This window comes from Lontra canadensis, unplaced genomic scaffold (assembly GCF_010015895.1).
Source record: "Lontra canadensis isolate GAN:19392208 unplaced genomic scaffold, GSC_riverotter_1.0 scaffold24, whole genome shotgun sequence".
Classification (NCBI taxonomy): domain Eukaryota; kingdom Metazoa; phylum Chordata; class Mammalia; order Carnivora; family Mustelidae; genus Lontra; species Lontra canadensis.
In genome coordinates, this window is record NW_022631018.1 from 7,017,852 (window position 1) to 7,044,093 (window position 26,242).

The following is a 26,242-nucleotide window of genomic DNA, read 5'->3' on the forward strand; positions in this document are numbered from 1 at the left end:
TTAATGATGACTTAATCTTATCATTTTATTGTCTCTCTGTATGGCATGAAATCATCAATGATTCCATTTTAATGGTGTAGGCAGCCTTAAGCATAGGTGCATGTTTGTGAGTAGAAAATAAGCCATTTTTCCTTGTCTTCTGATTTCTCTATACATATCAATGAACTTTATTCATTTAATACTTCTCTTTTATTCCTTTGGGGAGTATTTAAACTGATGATATACACTGATTCTCAAATAAAATAAAACTAGATTTTCTAAACCTAAAATCAGATGAAGTTTTACCTTTGGTTAGATTGCTACTCCTTTAAAATGACTCTGTGATATTAATTTCCTAAGAGTTCTGAGAGTTTCAGTGTACAGACATCTCCAATAAAACATTAGGTAGGACATAGCATTGGCAACTGGTAGGGCATTTAAAACTTAGAAGAGAAAAATGCACATTGCCTTTTTTTCAAGGAAGAAAATTTAAATGTAAACTCTGTCTCCCAAACTGCTTCCTCTTGATGAGGAAAAATCCACTTTTCTCTCTACAGCTTCACGAGGCACATAAAGCTGTGTATTTAAATACTTATTTGAGCATCTCTCATGGTAAGCTGAATGTTACATAAGTCTTCTCATTCTTGAACAGACTATGCTAAAAGGACAAACACATCAGAAAAGGAACAAACTCTAACATTGTATTATCTATGAAAAAAATAATACTGATTAGGGTCTAGAATCTTAACAGTTGAAGAAAGATCAAATTGCCCATAGGATACACTGAAAGAAAAACACTGGGGAGTTCAAATATCAGAAGTCAACTATAAGATTTTATGTGTGTCATTCTATAGTGCCACTAACAGAAAATGAAGTTGACAATTCAAATTGCTCTGGATACACATTAGTACCACCAGTTTTATTTGTACAAGAAATGACTGGTCCACTGGACTTAGCCAACAGTAATAATTACTGTTACTTCTTGACAGACCAGTGATATTTCCCCCATAGTTTAAAAGTACAAAAACACAATAGTTAGAAAAAAAAAATCCCAAGTATAAGTAATGAAACCTTTAATCTATTAAAGGTCACTAAATTATTACCACTGATTATTATAAATGATTATTTAAACTAAAAAAAGTAATTAAACTTTTCCTCTTTAGTTTTGGGCCAAAGAACATGCTTGGCAAAACATAAAAAAACAACAAAAGCCAAAAATTTGTATGATTTTTCAGAAAAAAAAAAAAAATCTCGCAATTTGGAAAGGGAAAAAACTTTGGAAGCTTGTCAGAATAAAAATGGAATAAACTCCTTTAAAAATGAACTATTTGTCAGTTAATTGATAGAATTTTGGTAGTAACAGTAACTTTAATATAATCTACTAGAATCACAACAGGTGTAAGGAAGACTTGGCAATATGTGGTAGAAGAGCTACTGACCACAGGGGTATTGTAAGGGGCAAGTGACCATGTATTTTCAAGACTAAGTAAGTGATAATAACAGCTGCCTTTCCACTCATTTGTTTCTTTGCCTAAGATTAAGCTGAAAACGGCAGAAGTAATGTACTTTCATGAATCCACTGATGTTGATGCTGGAATCTTCATCTGGACCTGGGGGGGATGGGTGGATTAAAACACACTTCACTTTTTCTGGTATTTATATTAATTTTGTTAGATAATGAAATGCTCAATTTAATGCCAACCACATTCAAGGAAGCAAAATCCTTTAAGGTTTGGGGGCTTATTTGGATGACTTAGGAACGTAGGAAAGAAATTAGACAAAGAAGTAAAAATGGGCATTGTGCACAGACCATGAGAGTCTGATAATGTCTAAGAAATATACCTTTTGTTTACACCAAGTTTAGACCCCAAAAATCTTAAATGCAGGTTGTTTTTTCTCTCATAGGAGGGAATGAAATCCAATGTTCATCCTTTAAAACTGCTGGGAGAAATGGTTGCCAAGGTCTGTTTTATTCATGTAATGTGACAGGAGAAGGATAATTTGTTCTTTGCTCTCAAAAATATGGTTTCCCCAAGACAGACTTTTAATTTGACCAAATTCTGGCTAAAGCAAGTGAATCCAAAATAAAAACTATCCAGGAAGGTGTAGGGAGTCTCTGAAATAGCTTTATCTTCTTGTTCAGAGTCAGTAAAGTTTATACTTCCATTACCCTAGATGCTGAAGCTTAATAAGGCATAACTTCAGTTGTTATGGTTGGAGTATGGGCAAATATATTCCACATTTGTTCCTTAAAAAGAAGTATCAGACCTCTTAAAAAATTTCAACCGGTTACGTAGAAGTATATAGATGCTTTGTTATGAAAGACATGCTCAGGATTCTAAAGCAGCAGCAACTTAAAAAATCAGTAATAAAACTTTGGCTTAAAATTAAAAAAGAAAAGAAAAGAAAAGAAAAAGTCAAACTGGTGCGAGTTGTCTCATGAAAGAGGTATTGTGGACTAAACCCTCACATGCTGTCCAACATTAGTTTCCCCTGTCGTCTTTCACTGTTACCACCTTCATTGCACAGGAGTTATAGCATTCTTTTATGGTTAAGTTTCATAAATAATGAGAAAACTATATGCAACAAATACATCATAGTTCCCACCCACCCAGTAACCCTCCCCAAAATAAGAAAAGTTACATCAAATTAAAAAGTAGCTTCATGAATGAAGGTACTGCTCTAAGTTGCACTTTCCCTGCAAGTGCGGCCAGTGCATCTGCGCTGGGTATGAAGGAAAGGAAAAAATTCTCCACATAAACTGACAAAAAATTTAAAAATCAATGTCCGGTTTCAACCAGTCAAAACCGGGCCCAGCGGAAGCCGAGGTATCTCGGTACCGTCCCATCAGAGGGTCCTTGCAATGCCTGTTCTTCCATCCTGATAGGTATCTGTGTCCTTGTGATTGTAAACAATCCATAAGATACTATGTTTTTGTTCCTTAAAATGTCCTCTGATTGGCAAAATGAAGTAAATATTTGTTTTAAAAATAGAAAATGAAAATTAAATGAGAAGAAAAGAAAAGAAACACAGTGAGCTTGTCTGGAGTCCATAGGATCCGATCTGGAAGAGCTCGGAAATGTGTTATGTGTCTTCTCCTGTTTTCGGCTGGAAAGGTACTAGAGGTTGCGTTGGTCGAGGAAAGAATTGTAGAGTAGGAAAACCAAAGATGTTAATCTAGACTTCAGAGGATTCAAGTGTTAGCTTCATCATCTGTGTCTTCTATCAATACCTTAGTGTCACGAGCCTTGGATCTAGTGGAATAAGGGGGAAAAAAAGCACTTAGTCCATTATTAAAATACAAACATGTTCACAGTATTAGGTACATATCCCATCTTATCAACATTAAAAATACATCTTAAATGGGAATTATATATTGCACCAAGTTATGCCTTATGGACTATTCCTGGAGGTTCAAGCTCAATTTTGGGTATTACTGGAAAAACATTAAGAAACTAGACTGCAACCACAAGAAGGTGACAAGAAAAATGGCCAGTCATGCATAGCAGAGAAAGAAGCAATCTAGAAGAAGAACTGAGTTTGATCAGCCATAAAGCATAATGAAATCTTGCCATTTGCAACAATATGGATGGACTTTGAGAGTAAAATGCTAAGTGAAGTAAGTCAGAGAAAGACAAATATCGTATGATCCTACTCACATGTGGAATTTAAGAAACAAAACAAGTGAACAAAAAAAGGAGAAAAAAAAGAGACAAACAAAAAACCCAGACTCTTACATACACAGAACAAGCTACTGATTGCCAGAGGGGACACGGGTGGGAAGATGGGGGGAAATAAGAGTACACTTATTGTGATGAATGCTGAGTAATACACAGAAATAGTGAATCATATTATACACCTGAAACTAATAAAACACTGTATGTTAATTTACTTGAGTAAAAAAAGAAGATCTGAGTTTGAGTACTGATTGTATGATGTAACTTTTTGACCATTATTATTTTCATCTCTATAAAGCAGGAATAATAATACCCATTTCACATAACAGTACTCTTACCTCATGGAGACAGTATCAATATCAAGTGAGAAAACGGATATAAAAAGCATAAGTATGAGATAAATATGAGGAATTATGATGAGCATTGATAGAAATAGTGCCATTTGAGGTGCACATGAAACTAGGTGAGTAAACCAGCAGAAGATAAGACCTAAGGAGAGGCATGACAGCTGTCTTCAAAAGTTGACAGGGTATGATGTAGAAGAGGGAGGAGACTAAGACATGGTAGCCCAACTAGGACCAACTGGTTAAAGTTACAGAGAAGCATGTTTCAGCCTAACATAAGCTAGCCACCATAATGACCATCCAACAATAAAATTAGGTGCCCCATCGAGTTATAAACTTCATTATCACTGACAATTTCTAGTCAGCATAAGATGGCCATCTAATCAGGAGGCAATGGGAGACACTCCTGTACTAGATGAGAAATAGGATTTGATAATACTAAAATAATCTGCAGTTCATAAGCCCTATGAGGTACAAGTGGTCCTTTGTGAAGTAGGTGTCATTATTTCCACTTGACAGAGGTAGAAAGTGACATTCAGCAAGGTAAAGGATGTGCTAAAGGCTGTGCGAGTCACCGAGTACTCAAATTCTGAACTTCTTATTTTAGATTTCCTGCTCTCTCCATTGCACATAACCTGTTCCATTGTTCTAAACATCTTCTTCTGGTTGCAGTCTACTATCTCAGTGTTTTTCCACTTCACACTTGGAATTGAACATAATAGTCTAGTGCCAAAGAGCTTCCCTGGTTCTGAAGCAGAAATAGTGTATGTTTAGACTGCCCTCTGCTGGTGACTGACAAGGATAAGCTCAACGACACAACTGCCTCCAGTCCTCCCGTTCTTCGCTGCACTTACCTTGTTCACCGAACCATCCCTCCCAGGCCCTCCTCCTGCTTCTTCAAACTCTGCGTCCTTACTACAATAGTCTCATGTTTTGTTTTGATGTTCTTCCCAATGACCTCGCTGGCCCTTCCTTTCTTGCTCCTTTTGTTTATTCCTTTTTTCCTTTTCTCTGTGTTTCTCAGGTTTAGCTCCCTGCTTTTCTTTTCTCTACCTGTCCTCTTCAGAGAACTTGTAAATTCTGTCTGAAGCTTGGGCAATTTCTCCTCTGCTCTTCTATATCTATGGGTTACTATTTTTTTTTTTAAAGATTTTATTTATCCATTTGACAGAGATCACAAGCAGGCAGAGAGGCAGGCAGAGAGAGAGGAGGAAGCAGGCTCCCTGCCGAGCAGAGAGCCCAATGTGGGGCTCGATCCCAGGACCCTGGGATCATGACCTGAGATGAAGGCAGAGGCTTCAACCCACTGAGCCACCCAGGTGCCCCTCTATGGGTTACTATTACCACCTCCTATTTTTTTAGGTCCTTTAAAACATCTCCTTATATTATTTTTAGTCCTATTGTAAAGCATCTTAACCCAAGTCCTCCATGTCTGATACTTCAGAATACCATGGTGGCCTTCCAGTTGGTTTTCTGGACTTTAGGGTTCCATTTCCCAACGTATCTTGCACAGTGGCATTAAAGCTTCTGAAAATACTACTTTCATGTCATTCTACCACGAAAAACATTCTCCAAAAAAAAAGAAAAGAAGAAAAAAAAAGAAGAAGAAAAAAAAAGAATTAGAAAAAAAAAAAAAAGAAAAAAAAAAAGAAGAAAAGAAAAACAATCTTTGAATCCTTCCTACCTATATGATCAAGCTTTTATTTTCCAGCCTTTTATAATCATTTTTCATCTATTCAGCTACAGGTTCTATTTGTTTGTTTGTTTGTTCTTTTTTTCACTATAGTTCTAGTCACATGGCTTCCCTTTTGCCCCTAATTGTCTTTACTGTGCCTCTGGCCTAGTCAAGTGTTCTCTTATCCTTTAGACAACTACCCACGCTCAACTTAAGTCTCCTCTGTCATTCCAATCCACTGTGAAATCTGTTTCTAAATTCCAAGTGCAGCCACAATACAGTCTATATTTATTGCTCCTTTTAGGATCATACAAAGTTAATGGCTTATAAAAATACTATTTGGGTATTTTGGTAAGAAAATAAAAATAATAAATACAAGCTATTTATAAATAAGAACTTTTTCTGTGAGGAAACTGGTCTAAATCCCATGTCATAACCACTCTATAAGCAGGGATCATATTAATTTCAATTTTCAGAGGAAGGGCAATATAGAGAATTTAGGTAATTTGATCAAGGTTACATAGAGGCCAAGTTGCAGAGCCAGGATTCCTAAAGTCTGTAACTTGAAAATTATTTGTATACAAAACATACTGAAGAGTCAAGTAAATTATTCTCCAACAAATTTTCCCCAGTGTACTTTTAATATCAAATTCGTAGCATTAATGCATTAATTAATGTATTAATGACATTTTACTCTCTGTGTTAAGACATTCTATAGGTTGGATTCTATGAAATTGCCGCTCTTGCTGTTTTTGGTAGGTGAAAAATGGTTGAATGCCAGGATTTCCATGTGGTTCAACCTGATACCTTTTTGGCTTAAATGTTAACCAGTGTCAACACCTGAAGGAAATTGGTCTCTGGAAAGCAGAATCCATACATACTGAGAAGCGAGGCGAGGCCGGCGCAAGGATATGCTCTGGCTGTACTTCCACGGCCGGTTCTTCTGGCGGTTTCGTACTCCGTCATCCTGGTCCATCATCTGTTCTAGGAGTGTCTGGTCATCTGCATTCAGAGGGGCCACAGAGATGTCCCGCACGGCACGGAATTCACCACAGTTATTCAGATGTTCATTCTCCAGGCGGAAGAAGTTCCACACAAATCGCCTTAGCAAAATGGGGTAAGTAAGCAAATTATTTATAAAATCTGAGCTATCATAACCTGTAACCCTCCCAGTATTATCAAGTTTCCACTCAACGAAATAAAAACAAAGAATGAAGGATTAGGATATTAGAACAGGAAAAGATGGTGTGGGGGTGGGTGGGGAGGGAACTAGAATGCTTTAGGCAAAGGGGGAAATTCCAGTGACTAGAAGGATATGTGTCTGCAGTTCTAGGGAGAGTCTGGGGCTGGAGAACTGCACGAGTCATGGGATTAGGAATAATATAAGTGGAGGAAAGAAGTGGGCAGAGGATTAAACCCTGGAACATTCCAACATTTACAATTTGGGAAGAGGAACAAGAACCACTAAAGGAGTTGAGAAGGAATAGTTAGGAAGATGTAAGCCTCTGAGAAATGAAGTGAAAAAAGTGCCTTGCTGAGAGATAAAGTAAGGTAGGTACAGAGAACTGAATGCTGGATTTAGCAAAGAGGGAGGCAGTGTGATACAAGAACACAGATTCTGAAAGATGGTCTAGATTCAAATCAGGACTCCACCATTTACTGAGTATAACGACCTGGGATGAGTTACTTAACTTATGCTTCAGTGTCATTGGCAAAATGGGATAGTAACAGTATCTACCTGAAGATTGTTGTGAGGATTCATCAGTTAATACACATAAAATGCTCAGAAGAGTGCCAGGCACACGGTGGGCAATACATGAGTATTTGCTGCTATTACTGTTATTATTATAGATTATTAACAAAAGCAATTTAGTTTGAGTATTGGGGAAAAAAGACTTGAGTTGAATTAAAGGGAGAATGGAGAGGTGTGAGATAGTGGAGATACCAAGTACAGACATCTTTTGAAGAGTTCTGCTGTAGAGGAGACAGAAACGGGCAAGAGTTGGAGGAGGAAAGTAGATTCAAAGGAAGTTTTTTGCTTTTGTTTTCATGGGTTACAGGACATCTGATTCTACTTTTAAGCAAATAATTTTTAAAGAAGTGAAATAATCAAGAATTTTAAAAGTGAGCTTTTTTTTTCTTTACTAGAAATTTTTTTTTTTTAAATTCATAAAGCAGCATTCTATGTGGAAGAGGAAGAAGTGGGAGGGGAGTCAGTCTTATAGTGATGGAGAGTCTCAGGTCCTAGACCTAGAAATTTGGGAAAGTGAAGACGAGGGTTGACACATGATTGAGAAGGAGCACTAACAGCAACAAGTATACTGTTTCCAGATTCAATATTTATCTTTCAGGTTTAATCTTATTTTAGCAGAGTATTGTGATGGATGTGGCCATCCTGACTCAGAGGAATGCTATAAACATGTCTGAAAATACCTTTATTTTCCTTTGTGAAAGATATTTTCCATGGAGAAAGAGCTCTAGGTAGACCGTCATTTTCTTTCAGTACACTGAAAGTATCATTTTAATGACTTCTGATTTTCATTGTTACTGTTGAGAAGTCAGCAGTCAACCTAACTGCCACTTTGACATTATTCCTTTCTTTTAGGCTGCTTTCTTTAAAATAAGCATTTAAATTGAAGTATGACATAGATCTACAAAATTTTGCAAATCACTAAGTGGGGCAACTTGATTACCGTAAAGTGATCACCTTGTGTAATTACCACTCAGAAATAAAAAGTATATTATACACCCAAAGCTGCCTTTATGGCACTCTCCTATGTTCTAGAGAGTTTATTGATTTACCTTTTATATGTAGTTCTGTAGTCTACCTGGAATTGATTTTGTATACAGTATACAGTAGGAGTCAAGATTCGTTTTCCCCCCGTATGGATATCCAGTTGACTTATTATCATTTATTAAAGAACCTCTTTTTCCACACCGTTATTTAAACTACTTTTGTCAGAAATCAGGTAGTGTCAATGTATGTATGGATCTGTTTCTGGACTCCTTATTCTGTTCCAGTGTACAATTTATCTATTCTTTCACTAATACCAGACACTGTCTTAATTACTGTAGCTATATAGTAAGTCTTGATATTTGAGAGGATAAGTCCTTTAACTTTTTTCTTTTCAGCATAGTCTTGGCTATTCTAGTCTTTTTTTTTTTTTTTTAATTCACTTGTTTTTAGAGACAGAGAAAGCAAGCAGGGGCTGGGGGACAGAGGAGAGGGTGAGAGAAACCCAAGCGACTCCACACTGAGCACAAAGCCTGAGGCGGGGCTCTATCTCACAACCATAAGATCAGACCTGCACCAAAACCAAGAGCTGGATGCTCAACTGACTGGCCACCCAGGCACCCCTAGTCTTAGCTGTTCTTTGTCCTGTTTCCATATAAATTATAGAACTGGCTTGTCAATTTTTGTACACATAATCATTCATTAAATTTATTCCTAGGTATATAATATATTCTGATGCTATTCAAAATGGTGTTTTCTAAAATTTCATTTTCTAATTATTTGGGATTGTTTTTTAGAACATGAAATTTTTATTTATACTGACCTTGTATTCAGGAATGCAGCTACACATATTCTAATAGCTTATTTGTAAATTCTTTTGAATTTTCTGCATATGCAATCATGTCATGGATGAATAATTAGTTTTATTTTTTCCTTTCTAATTTTTTTTTTTTAAGATTTATTTATTTGAGAGAGAGGGCACGCATGCGAGGCAGTGGGGGGAGGGGCCCCAAGGAGAGGGAGAAAGAATCTCAAGCAGATTGTTGATGGAGTCCAACGCAGGGCTTGAGCTCACAACTCTGAGATCACAACCTGAACTGAAACCAGGAGTTGGATACCTAACAGACTGCGCCACCCAGGTGCCACTCCTTTCTAATTCTCACAATCTCTCCTCCCCACCCTCCACTACACTAGCTATACTTGCAGTCTGATGTTAAAATGAAGAGACAACATGCATAATAATCTCACTCCCGATCTCAAGGGAGAGCTTACAGTGTTTTACCACTAATTATGATCTTATTTATGTTTTTTGTAGATAATCTTTGAATTATTCTTGAACATGTATTGACTTTTCTCAATGGTGTTTTCTATACACATGAAGGATGTCCCCCCTTTATTCTATTAATGTGGTGAGTTAACACAGATTAATTTTTAAATGTTAAATGATTTTTAATATTAAAACTCACATTCCTAAAATGAAACTAACCTGGTTGTGATGTATTATGCTTTTTATATGTTGTTGGATTCATTAGCTAATATTTTCTTCAGGAGTTTTGCATTTCTCTACATGAGACAGACTGGTTGGTCTTTCCTGGAATGTCCTCGTAGGTTTAGATATCAAAGCCATCCTGGCTGCACAAAAAAACTGGGAAGTGTTCCTTTTTTTTTTTTTTTTTTTAATTTATTTGACAGAGAGATCACAAGTAGGCAGAAAGGCAAGCAGAGAGGGAGGAAGCAGGCTCCCCGCTGAGCAGAGAGCCCGACTTGGGGCTCGATCCCAGGACCCGGAGACCATGACCTGAGCCGAAGGTAGAGTCTTTAACCCACTGAGCCACCCCAGAAGTGTTCCTTTTATTGCATCTTTCCTCTGGCAGAGTTTTATATACACTGATAATTCCTCCTCATATATTTGGAGGAATTCCCTGGGCCTACAGTTTTCCTTGTGAGAAGCATTTTTTTTTAAAGATTTTATTTTAGAGAGAGAGAGAAGGAGAGATCTCCAGCAGACTCCCTGCTGAGCACAGAGCTGATACAGGCTCCATCTCATGATTGAGATTATGACCCTGAGCTGAAATCAAGTTGGGTGCTTAACTTACTGAGCCACCTAGACATCCCCCTTGTGACAAAGATTTTAATATGAATAGGATTTCTTTAATACATATAAACCTATCGGATATTCTATTTCTTTCTTGACTTTATTTACTTAAATTCAGTTAAATATAGGGCATTATCAGTTTCAGAGGTACAGTTCAGTGATACACTGGTCTTATATAATATCCAGTGCTCATTATATCAAATGCCCCCCTTAATGTCCATCTCTTTATTGGTTTTAATAAACAGTGCTTTTCAAGGAATTTGTTCATTCCAAAGTTTTTACTCTATTGGCATAAAGCTGCTCATAATATCATCTTACTTTTTAATTTTTTTTTTAAGAGAAGAGGAGTGACGAAGGGGTAGAGAAAAAAGGAGACAGAGAGAATCTTAAGCAAGCTCCATGATCAGCATGGAGCCAGATGCAGAGCTCGATCTCACAAGCCCAAGATCATAACCTGAGCTGAAATCAAGAGTCAGACACTTAACTGAGCCGCCCAGGTGTCCCTCATCTTACTTTAAAAAATATATATATATATCTTGAGGATTTTTTTATTTGTAATTTGTGCCTTTTTTGCTCTAGATTTGGCAAATTTCTTTCGTGCAAAATTAGCTTTAATGCTTTGCTTACCTTGGGGTACCTAGTTTTACTTAGATTTTAGGCTATCTTATTAGATCACTGATGTCTTTAGGAAGGTTTAAAAGACAATTCCTTTGGCATTTCCTTTGTTTCTAGTGAAAAAGCTGCCTGAATAACCCAAAATGTCAAATTGCAAATAATAATTCTCAAAAGATTTTTATTTTAATTTCTGTTCTAAAACTTTTTATTTCCCAATTTCCACTCATAACCCTTCTAATGGAGCCCAATTCTAAAAAAAGCTTATAAGCCATCATTAGTTGTATTTTTAACTTTGTTAAGAATTAACCTCTTAGAACTTCAAGTAGGATTTTCCAACTCTGAGGCTAATGAGAAGTTTGAGAAAAGCTGGAAAATATAAGCCTTTCAAGTATAAATACTGTTTTAATAAATTCTAATTTATAAGTATTGTGTGTCTTCTAGGGGAAAGAAACTTTGATAGACTTTCTGGTAGTTTGCTTACCGGAAAACCTCAAGGGGAGCAAAGACAGTAGCAATGATGTCCCCAGAATGAGGTGACAACGTCATGGAGGTAATTGAGATTTGGACAGTCCAAGCAAAGCGCAGAATCACATCCTCTATGATGGCACAGTAGTAATAGGCCTAAGGAATAATAAGCAAATTGAGTACACTTACCATTATGTTTCTCACAAATAAGCACATCTATCACAGCAACAAGAGTCACGTATGTCCCACCAACAAGCACAAGTTAAAGAGGAAAACTGATTTTTATTTTATTTTCTATTTTAGAAAAATCTCACTAATTTATATTCTTAAATAGTGCAATATCAAAATGAAGTTTTATTGATTTTCATTAATTACTTAACAACTATATTTTATTCTCATACTGTATGCCAGGCTCTCTTCTAAACTCCAGAAATATAAACCAGATGAGATCCTTGATCTGATTGAGATTATATATTAATATGTACAACATATGCTAATAAAGACCCAAGAGCAAAACGATAAGCAGATTAACTGTGTTATTTGTACTTTTATTCTCGTATTGCCTTACTCTGCATTTGAAGGAGTTTTACCTTGTTTTTCAAGGTTGTTAAATAAAATGAAGCTTGGATATCACAAACATGGGTTGAATTTAAGGAATGTACTATTTTTACGTGGGAAAGACAGCATTCAAATTCTTATAGGTACTAGTATCCACTATTTAGGAGTCCAGTTTTAGCTACACAAAAGTTTCAAGTATACAAATTGCCAGCAGACTAGAACTGTAATTCATGGATTTGTTTCTTATTAATCTCTGGATAATCAGCTCTTTAAATATATGTATTTAAAGGTTGTGAGATCTTATGGAAACTAGAAATGCCACGTATTTATACCATTGCATTTTTTTTTTAATAACAAAGGAGTATTAGTCATGTAAGAAGGCTATTAACAAAAAAAAAGATCAGTCCCCTTGCCCACTTCTCTTCTCATTCTCTAGCCACAAACAATTTCAGGATTTGTAGCTATCTCTCCTAGTATTTATCCTCCATATTTCTAAATAATGTGTGTATATTGGCATATCTTGATTAATCAATTGGAGATGTTATCCACTACTGATTAGGATGAATTTTTATGAAGATTTTAACATACTTAATACCCTCCCTGTTTCTTCCCCCATCCATCCAATACAGTGATAATGCAGTTTTTGGATAAATTCACATCCAGTGAACTCATCAGTGAAGAACTGCAATTTCGTGTTACTTTAAGTCAGTCTTAACATGATCCACAGTTGACTATGCGGGAGCTGATGTTACCAAAAATGTGAAAGTCTTGGGAGGAATACACTTAACGTGTGGTCCAGAGACATAGAAAAATGAAGTTTTAATATGGAGATAACAAAAATACTCCCTGGACCAAGATGTGGTACTCAGCAATATATACTATTAATCCCTAGGAACTGATTTTAAGATTCATTTCACTGTGTTCTTAATTTTTAAATGAAGCTTCACTGGACTCCACCAATAGCTTTCCTTCCCTTTTTGTGTAAATGAATTTTATTCCAGTATTTTTCTTTTTAAGATTAAAAGGGATGTGGCGATCCAGCAGAACATTTTTCTTATAAATCTGCAAATCATAATGTAGGAAACCATATACTGTATTTCCTAGGGTCATGAAAATATGCAATAAGGAAACTGAATGAAAAACTATCCACTAATTTAATTACACAGAAGCCAATATGTTAGAACTATTTAAAAGGAGGCATGGATTAACATTTATATGAAAATATGAACAGTTTATCTAAGCAATCAGCATGAGAAGTAAATGTATTACATTGTTCAGTAAGGCAAGAACAATGTAAGAAGCAATAAGGCATAACATTCTGGTGAGCACAAAAAGACCATAATTTACCTGAACTCATGTCTGCTCTCTGACTTGTACTTGACATTACTGATTTTCTTACTTTCTTTATAAAAAAAGTTTTTTGTAAAGTAATTTCTATACCCAATGAAGCTTGAACCTACATCCCTGAGATCAAGAGTGGCATGCTCTAACAACTGAGATGCTCCCTGATTTTCTTTTCAAATGAGATATATAAAGATATGTTCTAGTCCGTTGTTGGTCATATGTTCTAAATCTGCACATTGGGATTATTGCTATAGCTTATGTAAAAAATGATCAGTATAAATTAATACCCTTCTTTCTGTCTTCATTTGCTTATCTAAAGTTACCCAATATATCATTCTTTGTATGACTCTCCTACTTTAGTCCTCACTTTATTAAAACAGCTTTCACTATTCATCAACTGAATATTACATATTCACACACTTTTCAAAGTGTAGTTTTGAAGTACTGGTGACATTCTGATATAGTATGAATTATTAGTGACCCAATCTATATATCCCTCCTCATCATAGAATTTCAGAACTGGGAAAGGATCAAGAGATTATCTGGTAGAAGAGAATATACTATAGTAAAGTTGCCTAAAGTTATGTAGCTAATTTAGTGAGACACCTGAGATCAAAATTCACTTACCAGGATTCCTAGTTCATTGTTAAATTTCTTTTATTATCTGAGTAATGATACTTTTGGTCTCTCTTTTTTTTTTTTTTTAAGATTTTATTTATTTATTTGACAGAGATCATAAGTAGGCAGAGAGGCAGGCAGAGAGAGAGGGGGAAGCAGGTTCCCTGCTGAGCAGAGAGCCCGATGCGGGGCTCGATCCCAAGACCCTGGGATCATGACCTGAGCCGAAGGCAGAGGCTTAACCCACTGAGCCACCCAGGTGCCCCACTTTTGGTCTCTTTTTAATTTAGGCTCTCTTATCCTTTTATTCATATATAAATAATTCCTAAGGAATTATCCATATATTTTCAGATTGGCACTTTTGGTCTCTCTCTTTTAAATTTAGATTCTCTTATCCTTTTATTCATATATAAATAATTCCTAAGGAATTATCCATACATTTTCAGATTGGCACTTTACTCTAACAAAAATTGGCTGAAATAAATGAAAAGGGACACCTTCTTGACGTATCAAAGATTCAGGCACTTCCTTTCCTTTGTGCTTTCACAGCACTGCTGACTCAGTCAAGTGTTAATTTAGTCATTCCACAAATACTAAGTCTACTATATGCTAGGAACTATGCTGGGTAGTGAGGGATATGGATACCTAAGCAGTTAATTATAAAACAATGTGATAACTGCTATAACAGAAGTTTGTAGAGGCTAAAATGGGATTAGGACAAATGGCTAAATATGCTTAGAAAAAGAAAGGCTTTTTAGAGAATGTAATCCTTGAGCTGACTTTTTAAGAGGAGGAACTGGAGAGGATGTGGAGAAAAAGGAACCCTCATGCACTGTTGGTGGGAATGTAATTGGTGTAGTCAACTGTGGAAAACAGTATGAAGAAAAAGAAATAGAAAGACCATATGATCCAGTAATTCCACTGGGTATTTACCCAAAGAAAATTAAAACAGTAATTCAAAAAGATATCTGTACTCCTTTGTTTTACTGTAGCATTATTTACAACAGCCAAGGTATGGAAGCAATCGAAGTGTCCACTGATAGACGAATGACTAAAGAAGATTATACACACACACACACACACACACACACACACACACACACAATGGACTATTACTCAGCTATAAAAAAGGATGAGATGCTGTCATTTGCAACAACATGGATGGACCTAGAAGGCACAATGCTAAGTGAAATAAATCAGAAGATAAAGACAAATACCATACGATTTCATTTATACGTGGAATCTAAAAAGCAAATTAAGAAACAAAAAGTAGAAACAGACCCACAAATAGAACAAACTGATGGTTGCCAGAGGGGTGGGGGGTAAAGAAATGGGCAAAATGGGTAAAGGGGAGTGGAAGGATACAGGCTTCCAATTATGAATTAAGTCACTGGGATGAAAAGTACAGCACAGGGATTATATAGTCGATGGTACTGAAACAGTGCTGCATGATGACAGATGGTAGTTACACTTGTGAGTGCAACATAACACGGAGTGCTGAAGTACTATGCTGTACGCCTGAAACTAATGTAACACTTGTGCCTCAACTATACTTCAATTAAAAATAAATAAAGAATTAAAATAAAAAAGAAGGAACAGGAGTTTGCAAAGCAGGCAAAGAATAGAGGGCATGTGAGACAGTGAATTGCATGTTCAAAATTAGGTCATAAATTACAGCAAGTTATTTATTCCTCTACTCTAGACTTTATCGCAATGTATTACAGTTTGCTGGCTTACCTGTTTTATATAGTTTATGGCCTCTTTGAGAACTACAACTTTGTTTTTATTTTCTATAGTGCCCAGCATATAGTTAAAACCTGATATTTTTGCTGACTGAATGAATTCGTATTTTTTGGTGATTAGTTGCTTTTTCTCAATATATTAGGTTGGGATTAGGTATGCATCATAACAGGAGTTGGCTGGTGATATACAGGAGTTGTTGTTTTTAAAACAAATAATAAGCATGCTTTGTACGTACTTTTTGGGGGTATACAATCTCTTCCCGGAGAAAGGTGTTTTCTCCAGCATTCTTATCAAAGAGACCCCAGTCCATCTTCAGATCCCAGATGAGGGTATAGCAGGAACTGATGATACAAAACACAATCCAAAGGTAAAAGAATACCATGGTGTCTGAGTGACCTCGTTCTGAAGAAAGAAACGGGAAAGGTAAAAGAGAAAATTGAGATTTAAATAAAATTCCTCATTAAACAAAACTAATTTAAGAAACAGACTCTTTATACAGCTCCATAAAGGAAGTAAGATTTTAAACAAATTTCCCTAGCAGAAACACTGTCTAATAGAAGTTAAATAGTACCTCTGATTCTCCAGAAATACAAAGTAATCATCAAACATTTACCAAATACATAAAATTTGTACAACTGTGTATTTGGAGTTTTGGAGGTTCCATAAAAATGAATACATAAAAACCCAAATAACTGCAATGAAGTTTTGAGTATTATGAAAGATGTCATTTTAATTTTTGCCATCAGGTGGCAGATTAGGGTCAAAGATGAAAAAAAATTATGAAATACCACTAATAAGAAATGTGCTACATTTGCTTCAAGAAATTCTTGGATTGTTTTTACTTTAAAACACTTCCTTTATAATTAGATCTTGTCTATATTTATTGTGAAGGCAGTCAGATACTTTTAATTCCAGATAAAATGCCAGAAAGCAACAGAATGATCATCCTTAAGGACATATATGAAAGCAAATTTCTCTCAAATTACAAAGCAAAGCATGGTATTTTTGCTTTTTTTACAGCTTGTTTATAGATACAAATGCTGGGAACACTATAAAGTATACTAAATCAGAATAATAAAAATAATTTGCATATGTAGTTATATAATTTAGTATTTTTTACTCTTAAGTCCTTCATATATTCTCTAGTGAAATTCTTTAGTAAGCTTGAGTCATCATATTATTTGTGTTCCCTGTTATTGTGCAGGATATAGGTATTAATGTGGTCCTCAATTAACAAGAAAAAGGTTTGAAACATCTAATTCAAAAAAGTTTAAATTTTGGTTAGTTTCCCAAAGGCATTGAAAATAAAGTATGTATCATGCCTTATCCACAATCCTTCCTATTAAAATAAGTTAAAGTCCTTCCTATTAAAACAAGTGTTTATTAATCATTTTTAGGTATTAAAAGTGTTAAGTACCGTAGGATTCAAAGGCACCCTTTAGAAATTTATAATACAGTTAAGTGGAAATAGCCATTTGTTACTGATGATAAATTTGAGCTCAAAATGAAGTATAAACAAATCACTATGAGAACATCAAGAAGAATGGGAATGTTTCCAACAGTAGGAAATAAAAGGAAGTAGCATTCGAGTTATTTGTAGAAGGATGAACAAACAGTGTTGCAGAAGTCAGGCAGATGAGGCAAGGGCATTCAAAGCTGAAGGAAGATAATGAAAAGGAAGGAGGTTGGGAAAGTACAAGGTGTGTCTGAGGAGCTGCAAACAATCTAAATCTAGTGTGGGTGACATATGGAGGATGTAAGAGAATGGGTGTGATTTAAAATGAGTCTGGAAAGGACATTTTGGGTCTGACTATGGAATGACCTCTTGGTACTCAGGATCCTATCTGTATTTTAGAAAAAATAATTAAGCTGGCAGGTTGCTTGCATCAGAATTACTTAGCTGATTTAAAAAAATATGGGTATGTTATAGTTCTAGTATTAATCAGTTCATACAAGCTCTTAAGAACTGTTATATTTTCAGAACTAAGCTGACGGTTAAACACAATTATTAAAAATTAAATTATATAAACTCACAAAGGTAATAAAAACTCAAAATTAATTATTTCCTAATTATTTTACTACATTTTGCTATTACCCTTTTAAGGTTATGTATGTTTTTTTTGTATCTGTATGATAGAACTATTATATAACGCTGTGCTACTTATACATCTTTTCCCAACATTCAGTATTATCTTAGTAACTTATACTGGCTATGGTAGAAGTATTTACACCATGGAAGTCAACAGACACTGCAAATCAGTATCTCCTAGCCCTACTCCTACCTAAGAGCTGGTTTGTTAAACATGTTAACAGCACATCACTATTCAGCTTCTTCTGGAAAGTCAGCGGTTAGACATAGAAACCAATATTTTTTCAGTGGTCCACAAGTGATGTGATACTAGTGAACAGTCAAGTTTAGATATAAACACATTTTCAGGTTTGAACTATTTTCATAAAAACTCTTCTTCACCAAAAGTAAATTGGGTTGAGTATTTATTTATACTGTAACACTGTACCACATAAATGATAAGTTCAAAAGTCCTAACAAAACAGTTACTATCTAGTTTAGTTGGATGTGTTCTGATGTTTACTTCATTCTGTAGATAGACACAGTCTAGCTGAGTAGTACTATTCAATAATTAGTATCATAATTGCATTAAAAAGTCTTATAAGTTATCTACTAAGGGTTGCAAAGAAAATTACCAAGCAAATGTAGCACCTTAATAAAATTGTGTTCTCATATTTTCAAAACAAGATCAACACAAAGAGGTAAAGAAAGTAACTTAACTGTAAATTATATTTGCAATTCTTTTTAAAAAATTGAATGCTTACTATGAGCCAGGCACTTCATATATATTCTCTCATATAGTTTTCACAACAACAAACCATTATTTTGTTTGCTAGTAAAAGTAACGAAATTAGACTAAAATAATAGATACATTCAGCAAAAGGTTAAAAAATGAGTATTTCTTAAGTAAGTAGAGGTAACATCAAGTGTTATTACTGAAAACTGATTTTCTTTTCTAATTACTAAAGAAATCATCAAGTTCAAATTATTATTAAAAGGAGATTGTGGGGGGTGGAGTTGCAAAGAAAGAATTAACCAGGAAACAAAAATCAATATGCTTGTTTTCTTTAATGTGTTCTAGATTTTAATACAAGTCCTATTCTTAGAGTATAATTCTTAAGATGGTACAGTGAGTCAACTGTCTCCCTCCTGTCTAAGCTCATATTGTTTCCATGAAATTTCTATGAAACACATACAGGCCTTCACTGACTTCAAAAAGCAAGTATTTCAACAGAATATTTTGGAATAGTGCTTTATCTTACTTTTTCAAATAATGATTAGTGTATACCCAGTCTACACGTGTTACATTTTGGTCTCTTTTTAATTATTACCTTTACTTGATCTTTCCCATCTCCCAAATGAGGAGAGCTTCTCCCTGAAATCATCTGCCTTTATTGGTATTCAGGGGATGTACTGGAAAGATATTATCACTTTAGGCAAGCAATTACATCTAATTCTCTCTTGGCTACCTCTGGTAGCCCACTTTAGTGATGTTCAGAATCATAGAAAATCAAGTCATTGCTATTCTACCCTAAGCTTCTATTACACACCTGTCATGTTAGAAGCATAATTCATACAAGAAGTATTTATGGTAATGGTATCTACTGAATGTAAAACAAATAAAAATAAGCTTCTTAAAGTTTTGTACCCATGGTTACCATAGGAGGGATAAAGCAAAATAATGTATTAGGAAAAGTGCTAAGAGAGAAACCAGAAAAATTACATATGAAGATCATCTATAACCACGTTTCGGGGAAGATATTTTTTAAAATGAAAATAGTGGCATTGTATAAAGAGAAAGTGAATGGTTTCCTTTTCAAACAAAACCTTTCTACTCTGATAACGGTTTACTAGTTTCTAATCTGAAATTAAATTAAAAAAAATAAAATAGACTGGACACCGTTTTCAAAGCCCAAACCTATACAGGTAAGCTAAGTTATGAATGAGTGTGTTATCTAGCAAATCTTAGTTCTATTCCCATAACCTAAAAAGCATCAAAACACTGAATAACAAGATTAATACAGTTATCTAAAAATGGATATTGATATTCCCCTGATCTTTAGTGTGCTTTAGTTAAAATGTGAGGTCACATGTATTATATGTCCTCAGGTGATTATCATATTTATCCTAAGAGAGGTAAGAAAGACATTATTATTCCCATTTTATAGTTAAGAAAGCTTAAGTTCAGAGAGACAGTAAGTGGAAAGATAACTGGATTTGAAGTAGGAAGATCTGGGTCTGAATCCAGACTCTGCCTCTTTCCAACTTCGTGATTATAGAAAATTCATAATTTAAAATGATTGAGACAAAAATAGAAATCATTAGGCCTAAGGATAAATGAAGAAATTAGAAATGGGAATCTTTATCCAAGGAACTTTTTTGTACTAGACAGCTTTATTTTTCTATATCCGTCTCAATTCTAAAATGAAAAGACAGTCCATAAAACTATGAAGAAACATTAAAAAACATTTCTAAGGTATGTGAAAAACAGAATTTAAATACTACACATATATTACTTCATATGATATATAAAATTTATGTTTATAGAAAAAGACAGAGGTACCTATGCCTGATGAAGGAAGTTAAGATTATTAAAGGGACTTACTTTTAACTTTAGGTATTTCTGTATTATTTGAATCTTATTTTTATAGTGATATATACACATCCATGTTTTACTTTTATAATTAAAAGGAAAAAGTAGGCTAAAGAAAATAGCTGCTATTAGGGTAGTGGTATTTTCCCAGGACCCTGTGATCATAACTTGAGCCAAAGGCAGACGCTTAACTAACTGAGCCATCTAGGCAGCCCTGCTATATTGTTTTCATAATAAGAAAATACTACACAGGAATTCATTTATTCATGCAACAGATATTTACTATCTATTATAAGCTGCATTGTTTACCATATGGCTATAATACTTAAGATTAACTCTAAAGAAAAATTTTATTTCTATATTCCACAAACATGGTGAATGCCTATTAGGTAACCGGCATATTTTAGAGAATGGGGATGGATATACTGAAGAAATACTAAGGGCTAAGGGTAAAAGAAGAGATATGAAGTAAACAAAAAGATAATGTATAAGTACAACTGTAGAACTGTGCATAACAGAGGGATCAATAAACCAGGCTTTCAGGAGGAGTAACAGCCAGGAAAGGCTTCCCGAAGAAGGTACTACTTAAGCTGAGTCTTGAGCCACGTCGAACAGTGTAGAAGCCATCCATCCATCCAATGAATGAGTACCTACTATATGTCAGATGTTCTAGGTACTAAGCACAAGGTAGTAAACCTTATTTACTAATGAGCAACTTTCCTGTCCCTGTGAAGCTTACTTCACAGTAGGGGCAGACAATGATCAGATATACCAATAAACAAGGTAATTTTACACAGTGAAAAGTGACATGAAGAAAAAAGAACATGGTAATAGGGCTGAGACTGGTAGAATTCCTTTAGATAGTGTTCAGACAGAGAAGACCTGTAAGTTGATACCTGAGTGATGAGGAGGAGCCAGTCACAAGAAAAACTGGAGTAAGAGTTCCATTTGTGATTTTAATTATGGTTGCTAGTAACCATATTTTAAAAGTTAAATAGAGGGGCACCTGGATGGCTCAGTCAGTTAAGTGTCTGCCTTTGGCTCACATCGTGGGATCAAGTCCTGAATAGGGATCCCTGCTCAGTGGAGAGTCTGCTTCTCCCTTTCCCTCTACCCCTCCCCTCTGCTCTTGTTCTCTCTCTTCCAAATAAATAAATAAAATCTTTAAAAAAAAAAAGGTAAAGAGAAACATGTAAAATTAATTTTTTTTAAGAGTGAGAGAGAGCATACACGAGTGGTTGGGTGGGGGCAGGAGAGGGAGAGAGAGAATCCTAAGCAGGCTCCACACCCAGCATGGGGCCCAATGTGGGGCTCAATCGCACGACCCCGATACCATGATCTGAGCTGAGATCGAGTCAGAAGCTTAACCAACTGAGCCACCCAGAAGCCCCTAAAATTAATACTATATTTTATTTAACCTAATGTACCTAAAGTGTTATTTTAATAATATAAAATTATTGAGATTTTTTAGATTCTTTTTCTCATAAGTCTTCAAAATCCATTTTGTATTTTGCAGTACATCTCAGTTTTGCCTAGGCACATTTCAAGTGCTCAGTAGTTATATGTACCTAGTAGCTCCTAGTAACTATATCACTAAGTAGTGCAGTGCTCGGAGAGCAGATGAGTTGGAGCGGTAAAGACTGTAAGTGGTGTACTAATAAGGAGGTTGTTGTAGTAGCCTGGTGAGAAACGATGAGGACTAAAATTGAGTGGAAGTACAAGGTATAGGAAGGTCAGGTAAAAAAAGAAAAACAGGAACTACTACTGGCAGGAATTGGTGAATTTTGAGGTGAGATAAAGGGTAGAGTCAAGGACAACTCATAGTTTAACCTGGGTAACTGGGCAGCAAAGGGCCATGAACTAGTAAGATAGAAAACAACATGGACCTGAAGAAGGGTAAGGGGGAAAAAAAAGAGTTAATTTTGAACATGCTGGCCTTAGGGTCCTATGAGACACTGAGATGGAAAATGCTCAGGAAACAAACAGAAACAGAAATAAGAACCTAAGATACAGATTTGGGAGTCACATATATATAAGACAGTGGTTGAACCTATTTTGGAACCACCAAAATAATACAAGTACCTTCTATGAAAAGGGTAAGGCAATCAGAAATAGAAGTTGTCCATTTACACTGCATTTGACTAAATTTGTTTGTATTTATCCTGTTTCTTTACACCAAAGATCCAAAGAAATGAGAGCTCTTTCAAATGTTACAGTTTCTCCTTATCTCTTTCAAAATATAAATTCTAATGTTTCTATATTTCAAAATATAGATTCTATATTTTATATTCTTTCAAAATATAATTTCTAATGCTTCTATATTTCAAGGTCTTAAAATATGTTTACATGATTATACAAAGTTATTGTGGCTGTAGGAATAGAGACAGTGAGGACAGGCAGACTACTGTTTTGAGATGTAAGAATGAGAAAAGAAAAGAGAGTATTCTAGATGGCTTAACAAAATAAGGGAAGTCTTTTTAGGGTCAGAGACTCTTGAGCATGTACACAGGCTGCAGGAAAGGAGCTAGTAATGATGAAGAGATTGAAGACTTGGAAAAGAAAAAGAATGACTGCCTGAGCGAGATCCTGAAACAGAGAGAAAGAAATGAGGTCAGGGCCCTTAGGACGGAAACACAGTTACCCAAGACTGGGAAAAAATATGTAGTGAGTGATGAGTTTGAATTAAGTAAGTACATCAGTAGAAGGCGGGTGAAGGGAAATGATTTCTGATAGGCTCAATTTTCTTGTTAGTAGGAGACATGGTGGTCTATAAAGGTAAAGAGTGTAAAAACTGAATTGAAGGCTTTAGAAAAGCAGTAAGAGTATCATGAACCCCCCCTTTTTTCCAAAGTTAACATTTCTGAGATAAATAAATTTAATAATAAAAGCAAAGAACAGGGGCACCTGGGTGGCTCAGTGGGTTAAAGCCTCTGCCTTCGGCTCAGGTCATGATTCCCAGGGTCCTGGGATGGAGCCCCGCATCGGGCTCTCTGCTCCGCAGGGAGCCTGCTTCTCCCTCTCTCTCTGCCTGCCTCTCTGCCTACTTGTGATCTCTGTCTGTAAAATAAATAAGTATCTTAAAAAAAAAAAGTTAAAAACAAAAAAAGCAAAGAACAAAACACCTGTAAGTTTAAAAAAGGCAATCTCCCCCTTCCTATGGTATTCTTTTCATAAAACATTTTGTTTGTGCTTATATTTTCATTATTACATACACATCTCTTTTCTCTTTCCTGTAAGACTATCCTATCTAGCATTTAAAAAGGAACTTTACTTTATACTGGAGTGAATTGTGTGTGTGTGCATGTACCAAATTGTCTTTTCCATTAAACTATAATGTCTTTTAGGAAAGGTATCATGACAGCATTTTTCCAGGGCCTATGCATTATACTCTATGTGATAAGAACAATATCTGCTAAGTTAAACTGAGGGCAATGCCTGTGTTTTACTTTTTAATTTTCTACACAATACCTTACCTTCCAACAGATTTGGGGAAGGTAACATGATTTCTGGGCATACTTCATATACAGTGAATCCCTGAAAACTTGTAAGAAGCTGAATATGAGGGCACCTGGGTGGCTCAGTCCATTAAGCATCTGACTCAATTTCAGGTCAGGTCATGATCTCGGGGTTGTGGGATTAAGCCGGCATTGGGCTCTGTGCTGGGTGTGGAACCCGCTTAGGATTCTCTCTGTCCTTTTCCCTCTACCCACCCCCAAAAAAGGAAAAAAAAAAAAAAAAGCTGACTATGAAAAAGTTAAATAATAGACATACATGTTTATGAGGAATTTGTATTGTAAGAGCTAAAAATAAACTCCTTATATCTTCCTTGTCCTTTAGATACAATCTTTTTTTTTCTTTAAGATTTATTTATTTATTTTGAGAAAGAGCATGAGTAAGTAAGGAGATGGGTAGAGCTACAAGAAAACTCAGAAAAATAATTCAGTGATCTCAGGAATAAAATTAATGAACAGAAGGAGTATTTTACAGAAGAGTCTGAAAGTCTAAAAAAAAGTACCAAACAAATTCTGGATCTGAAGAGTTCAATGAATGAAATGAACAATTCATTGGAAATAGAACAGATCATATGGGACAAGATAATTAGCAAGCTTGACAACAGAAATATAGAAATAATTCAGGTGGAAGAGGAAAGAAAAATTTTTTAAAAATGAAGAAACTGTAAGACAGTTACCTGAATCCATTGGAAAAGGTACCGTTAGGAAAAAAAAAAAAAAAAAAAAAAAAGCTACTATTAGAATAATGGGAATCCCAGAAAGAGAAAAGAGGGAGAAGGGAACAGAGACTACATTTAAAAAATACTAGCTGTTAGTAATAAAAAAGCGACATAATATTCTTCATTTAAAGAATAAAGGAGAAAAATCTCAATACCAATGGATGCAAAAAAAGCAGTTGATAAAACTCAATGATAGTTTGTGATTAAAAATCTCTTTTCAAAGGGAAGAATAGAAGGGAACATCATTATTCTGATAAGGGTACCAAAAATATCTCCAGTAAATTTTATACTTACTGGTAAACTATTAAAGATTTTCCCCTTGAGATTTGCAAATGAAACAAGGATGCTAATAATTCTATTTTTTAAGCAACATTTTACTGGAAGTCATACTTGGTGCAATAAATAAGAAAAATAAAATATCTGAACAGAGGACATAAAATGGTCTTTGCTGGCAATGTGCTTGTGTATATAGAAAATGTAAAATCTATACATTATCTATCAGAATTGATACATGAATTTATCAAGGTTACTGGATAGATCACTATCCAAAACCAATTTTACTTCTATATTCCAGCAATCAATCAATAAAATAAAATTTTAAAAAGATGAGAAAAATAAAAATAAAAAACAAAAAATAATAGTTGTGAAACTCCCAAACCCAGAGAAGGAATTGGATATTCAGGTCCTTGAAGCTAATACAACATTTATCATCTCAACACTAAAAGACGTTCTCCAAGACTATTACATTAAAACTGTCAAAAGTCTATGGACACTGGGGAAGAGATGTGCTATGGTGAGTGCTGTGAAGCATGTAAACCTGGTGATTCACATACCTGTACCCCTGGGGCTAATAATACATTATATGTTAATAAAAAAAAAAAAACAGTCAAAAGTCAATGATAAAGAATTTTGAAGATCGCCAGAGAGAAAAAGACAGTAGCTACAAAGTTATCTCCACTTGTTTATCAGCAGATTTCCCAGCAGAAACTATGGGCCAGGAGACAATGGAATGACATATTCAAAATAAATGAAATATAAAATTGCCATCCAGAAACACTACTCTGACAAAATTATCCTTCAGATATGAAGCAGAAATAAAGCCTCTCTCGGATAAATAAAAGCTGATGGTGTTCACCACTAGACCTGCCTTACAAGAAATTTTGAAAGGAACTCTTGAAGCTGAAACGAAAGTACACAAAATTAATTAAGATGACAGTCATACAATACTGTAGCTCTTTTTTTTTTTTAACTTTTTTTTAAAAAAGATTTTATCCATTTGACAGAAAGAGATCACAAGTAGGCAGAGAAGCAGGCAGAGAGAGAGGGAGCCTGCTGAGCAGAGAGCCTGATATGGGTCTCGACCCCAGGACCCTGGATCACAACCTGAGCCGAAGGCAGAGGCTTTAACCCACTGAGCCACCCAGGTGCCCCAACTGTTTTTTAGAAAAGTATGTTAAGCTCTTCACTATAGCACAAAAATTAAAAGAACATTAAAAATAACTA

At 35.2% G+C, this 26,242-nt stretch overlaps 1 protein-coding gene across 1 annotated transcript in view; it reads right to left on the bottom strand.

Moving 5' to 3' along the window:
* Positions 1 to 26,242, bottom strand: part of XPR1 (xenotropic and polytropic retrovirus receptor 1) — a 237,692-nt gene continuing 211,450 nt past the window's right edge. The window contains exons 12-15 of the mRNA XM_032862717.1: positions 16,083 to 16,249; positions 11,601 to 11,740; positions 6,557 to 6,778; positions 1 to 3,233 (exon numbers count right to left, since the gene is read on the bottom strand). Of these exons, the coding sequence (XP_032718608.1) occupies positions 3,173 to 3,233; positions 6,557 to 6,778; positions 11,601 to 11,740; positions 16,083 to 16,249 (590 nt within the window). The 3' untranslated portion in view covers positions 1 to 3,172. The remainder of the gene's footprint in view (positions 3,234 to 6,556; positions 6,779 to 11,600; positions 11,741 to 16,082; positions 16,250 to 26,242) is intronic.